The 4,709-nt window shown below is 41.2% G+C and overlaps 1 protein-coding gene across 1 annotated transcript in view; it reads right to left on the bottom strand.

The window, feature by feature from the left end:
• The window catches only part of SLC5A8 (solute carrier family 5 member 8), a 50,825-nt gene that overhangs the window by 24,478 nt on the left and 21,638 nt on the right, over positions 1–4,709 (bottom strand). The window contains exons 6-7 of the mRNA XM_004700359.2: positions 2,280–2,420; positions 649–778 (exon numbers count right to left, since the gene is read on the bottom strand). Coding sequence (XP_004700416.1) covers positions 649–778; positions 2,280–2,420 — 271 coding nt within the window. The remainder of the gene's footprint in view (positions 1–648; positions 779–2,279; positions 2,421–4,709) is intronic.

Genomic DNA, 4,709 nt, shown 5'->3' with positions numbered 1-4,709 from the left:
TGTTAGCAAGTGTCCACATTTATTTGCTCTGTGACTTAGGGCAACTTATAGACCCTTCCTGAGCCTCCTGTTGTCATCATTAAAAGGAGAAATACAGGGTGAGGATATAAAGCACGCAAGGCTTCCCATGCAATCACACCATTGGGTCTCAATAAATGTCCACATATTAGATCGGTCTCCCCATCACTTTTAAGCCATTGGGAAGGTAAACATAAGCCATCTAACCACAGTAATAATGTGTTCTCTAATTTCCTGGTTTGTCCACAGTTCATTGTTCTTGTAACTGTATTGACACAGACACCTGGCTTGAGAATTTTCTAGGTATTTCAACATATCTTCATTTGTTTAGCACAGAATTCTTTAGTCCTGCTAACCCAAGCTGGTAGCCCTCAAGTTGATGGTGACTCGGGATGACCTTGGGCCAAGTGCTACAGATCAGAACTGCTGCCGAGGGTTTTCTTGGCCATCATCTTTTCCAAAGCAGACTGCCCGGACAGTTTCTGCAGGGCTGCTGAGTGGGTTTGAACTGCCAGCCCTTAGATTAGAGGTTGGGCAGAAATCACTGGCACCTCCCAGGGACCCCTTCATTCCTGCTAAGGACTTCTTGCGTGCCTGGCATGCACCCGTAGGAGAGACAGGGTACTGAACCTGGTCTGGTGCAGACACTTTCTTAGCTGTCCAAGGATCACAGTCATGGTACCGGGAATACAGGGCGAGCCCACAAAACACTGAGCAGATGAGGATGGCCCAGAGCCCCACGAGGTTGATGTACAGAGACCTACGGAGATAAAAATTACACCAGCAGCTGTAATCTTTACTCCAAAGATTCGGGAAAGAGTTATACGAACAAAGAGATCTTTGTTCAAGAGATCAAGATTATACTTCTATAATCTATAATCAAAGAGATCAAGATTATACTTCTATGCACATTAAATAAATGTGCATTATCTCTCAACAACCAAATCACCACAAACTCTATTCTAGTCTAATCTTCTGCCAATTTGGAATAGATGGAGTTGTCCCACTGAATGAGAGAATCCTTCTGGCAAGGGCTCCAAGGGTGTTGTTAGCTTTCATTAATTGAGTCTTCTCATCAGGAAGCTAGGGTTTTAGTAGTCTGAGCAGTAGCTATCAGTTATCTTCCTTTGAAAGGTAATGCGATGATAAACTGCTGAATCTTGTTAGAATCTACAGAACAGCTCAAGGAACTTGCTGCACACACGCTTTAGAAGTCTATGCATTAGATAGGAAAAGCAAACATGTGCCACAGACAGGAATCTTCTCAATGTCCTGTGTTGTCATACACAATGCGCTCCAATACAGTACAAAGGTTCATGAAGCCACTGGAATCAGAACTAATACCTGGCTCTGCCCTGTGTAGCCTTAGGAAAGTAGGTTAGCCTCTCGGATCCTCAGTTTCTTCGTTTACACCTGAAGATGACAATGGCTACCTATTCGAATGATAAGATTAAATGAAATCGTACAGAACTTGTACGTAATGTTGGGTGAGCTGCCATCAAGTTGGCCCGTGACTCCTGGCGACAGAGGCTCAATGGAAGCAAATATCGGGATGCCATAGACATGAGTTGTCAGGCTTATTCATGTTGCTAGTGTTCATAGCATTGAATGCCAGGTCTTAACACTCAGTTGAGTAGAGACCATTTCGTTCACTCAAGTAACTACCCTTTTTCCCCCTCTTTGGATATTGTGATGAGCCACACTCAGCTGGTGAGAAACAGTGCTCCTCAGGCCATGCCTCCCGACCCATGACTAGAGAACGCAAGATGATAAAGCCCTCTGACCCCAAGTTGAGAAGTGTCAGAATATTCAATCACAGCTGCAGAGCTGCCTGAAGAGGCGAGCTGAGGCCTTTGTTGCAACTGGGTGGCTCTGCTCTGTCTTGCTTCTTTCCCTTCCCTCCTCCTCCCTAGGTCTGATTCCCTAATAAACGCCTGCCTGCCAGCCTCCACCGCAAAGCCTGCTTCCTGGAGAACCCCGTGTATACTAGGTGACAGGGACTTAAACAAGTGGATGCACAATGCATGTTATTTATTGGAAAATGCATTTTTACCTAATAATTATTAGAAATGGTTTGGAAATATCTGGTCCCAAACATATAGTACAGTACCCCTTTACTCAGCTTGAACCTCTTGTGACTGAGTATATCACCTATCTCTTTGAATTTCATAACACAAAAGACAAAACTTGCATTGGACTTGCCTACATTTCCATTAAGACAGCTGATGGTTATCAATGATTCACACCATAATTTGGCTTACATTTTTGCCTGGAATCTATTTTTGCAGGAAATATATCTCTGCACCTGGGATTGGTTGACACCATAGATGCTGGTCCACGTGAAGGTCCCTCCTATAATAATTGTCCAGAACGTGTGTCTCTGCAAAGGGTTTGGATCAAAACTGGATTTTGGAAAGAAACAGAAAACAAATTCCGAACTGTCAGAATAATAATAATAATACATCAGTATTACAGAAAATCCTCTTGTCATTTTTGAAAACAAGCAGTGCATGCACATGTGCACATGAACATATACATATTTCTTAATGAATGTAAAAGGTATAGATATTTCCAAAACAGATCCAATGAAATAAAAACGGATCCTTTCATATAGTTACAAGTTGTGTGAGATTGAGGAGGAAATACTGTTCTATCCATTCTGAGTGTTTATAGAAATCTTTCTCTTTTGACCCTAAATAAGTCTTCCATGCCAAAACACAGACCAGAAGATAAAACTGAAAGAAAACAAAGAGAGAGAGAGACAGACAGAGAGATGGACACCAGTACTGGCCTCCTCACCACACTCCAGCAGTAGATATGGCATTGACATGGACACAGAATGGACACATTCTACATGTGGAATTCTATTCAGAGCAGATATTTTCTCCACTCTGTGCTTAACATATAACAAAGGATACTCCTACAATGTTTGAGACACAATAAGGCTTGTGCATTGTTACCTGATGGTTAGTAATCTTCAAGTAAAGATCATAAAAACATCTAATTAAAATGTTTTAGCATATCTTATTGATAAGTATGCTACTACTTCAAGGCTAATGTGATCATTCAAAGGCAACCATTCTTCTGTAGTTGTCCTTATTCATTGCCCAGGGTTCATTTACCTAGGAGGTCATTGAAAATACCATAGCTTGGAGCAGACACACCTTAGTCTTCAAAGCAATATCTCTGCTTTTTGGCACTTAAAGAGATCTTTTGCAGCCAATTTACCCAATGCAGTCCGTTGATTTCCTGACTGCTACCTCCATGGGTACTGATGGAGGAGCCAAGTAAAATGAAATCCTGGACAACATTTTTCTCTGTTTATTGTGATATTGCTTATTGATTCAGTTGTGAGGGTTTTTGTTTTCTTTGTGCTGTGTTGCAATCTATAACAGAGCCTGTAGTCTCGATCTTCATTAAGAAGTGCTCCGAGTCTTCTTTGCTTTCAGTAAGCAAGGTATGTCCTATGCATATCTCAAATTGTTAATGAGTCTTCCTCCAATCCTGATATTATGTCCTTCATATGGTCCAGCTTCTCGAATTATTTTCTTAGCACACAAATTAAATAAGCATGCTGAAAGGATACAACTCCAATGCATACCTGTCCTGATTTTAAGCCACATGGTACCCCTTGTTCTGGTTAAACGATCACTTCTTGCTCTATGTTCAGGCATATGAGCACAATTAAGTGTTCTGAAATTCTCGTTCTTCCATGTTATAATCCACACAGTTAAATGACTTTGCATAATCATTGAAACACATGAATCCTGCTACTATACTCTGCTTTCAGCCAAGTTTCACATGATATCAGCGATGGTATTCCTACTTCCATATGCTCTTCTAGAGCTGGCTCGTGTTGCCGGCAGTTCTTTATGAATGTGGTGCTGTGACCATTTTTTAAGTTATCTTTGCCAAAATTTTACTTGAGTATGATATTAATGGTATTATTTAATCAATTTCACATTCTGTTGGATCATGTTACTTGGGAATAGGCACATGAATGTGGCTCTTTTACTGTCAGTTGGCCAGGTACCTGTCTTCCAAACTTCTTGACAGAAACAAGTGAACATCAATCGCAGAAACATGCAAGCTACCACAATCTGACAGGTGAACAGTGAAAAATGCCCTATGACCCAGCAATTCCACTCCTCAGCATACACCCAAAAGATTCAAAAGCAGATACCCAGAGATGTGTATACCAATATAGCCAAATAATAGCCAATAAGTGGAAATAACCTAAATGTCTACTAACACATGAATAGATAAACAAAATGTGGTACATACATGCAATGGGATAATAGTTAGCCAGGAAGTCTTGAAGACTCCTGATCAAAACTGAATTTCAAATTCTCATTGCCTCTAGACTCTCTGGAGCCTTAAAAGGTAGATGAAGCCCTGCAACCATTGCCCCGAAATAATCTTTGAACCTTAAACCACAGATCTCCCCTGAAGCCATCTTTAAACCAAACAATAGTTTAGCTTAACTAGTGAAAAAAGGTTTGTCTTTAGCATTATAGGAACCCTGGTGGCATAGTGGTTACATATTTGAACTACAAGATCAGCGGTTCAAAGCCACCAGTGGCTCTTCAGCAGAAAAGCAAGGCTTTCTACTCCCAGAAACAGTGAGTCTCAGAAACTCACAGGGGCAGCTCTCTTCTGTTCTGTAGGGTTGCTCTGAGGGAGGATTGATT

The sequence above is a fragment of the Echinops telfairi genome, unplaced genomic scaffold (genome assembly GCF_000313985.2).
Source record: "Echinops telfairi isolate 266 unplaced genomic scaffold, ASM31398v2 ScPeMD7_2;HRSCAF=8, whole genome shotgun sequence".
Taxonomy (NCBI): domain Eukaryota; kingdom Metazoa; phylum Chordata; class Mammalia; order Afrosoricida; family Tenrecidae; genus Echinops; species Echinops telfairi.
This window is presented reverse-complemented; position numbering and strand designations above follow the sequence as displayed.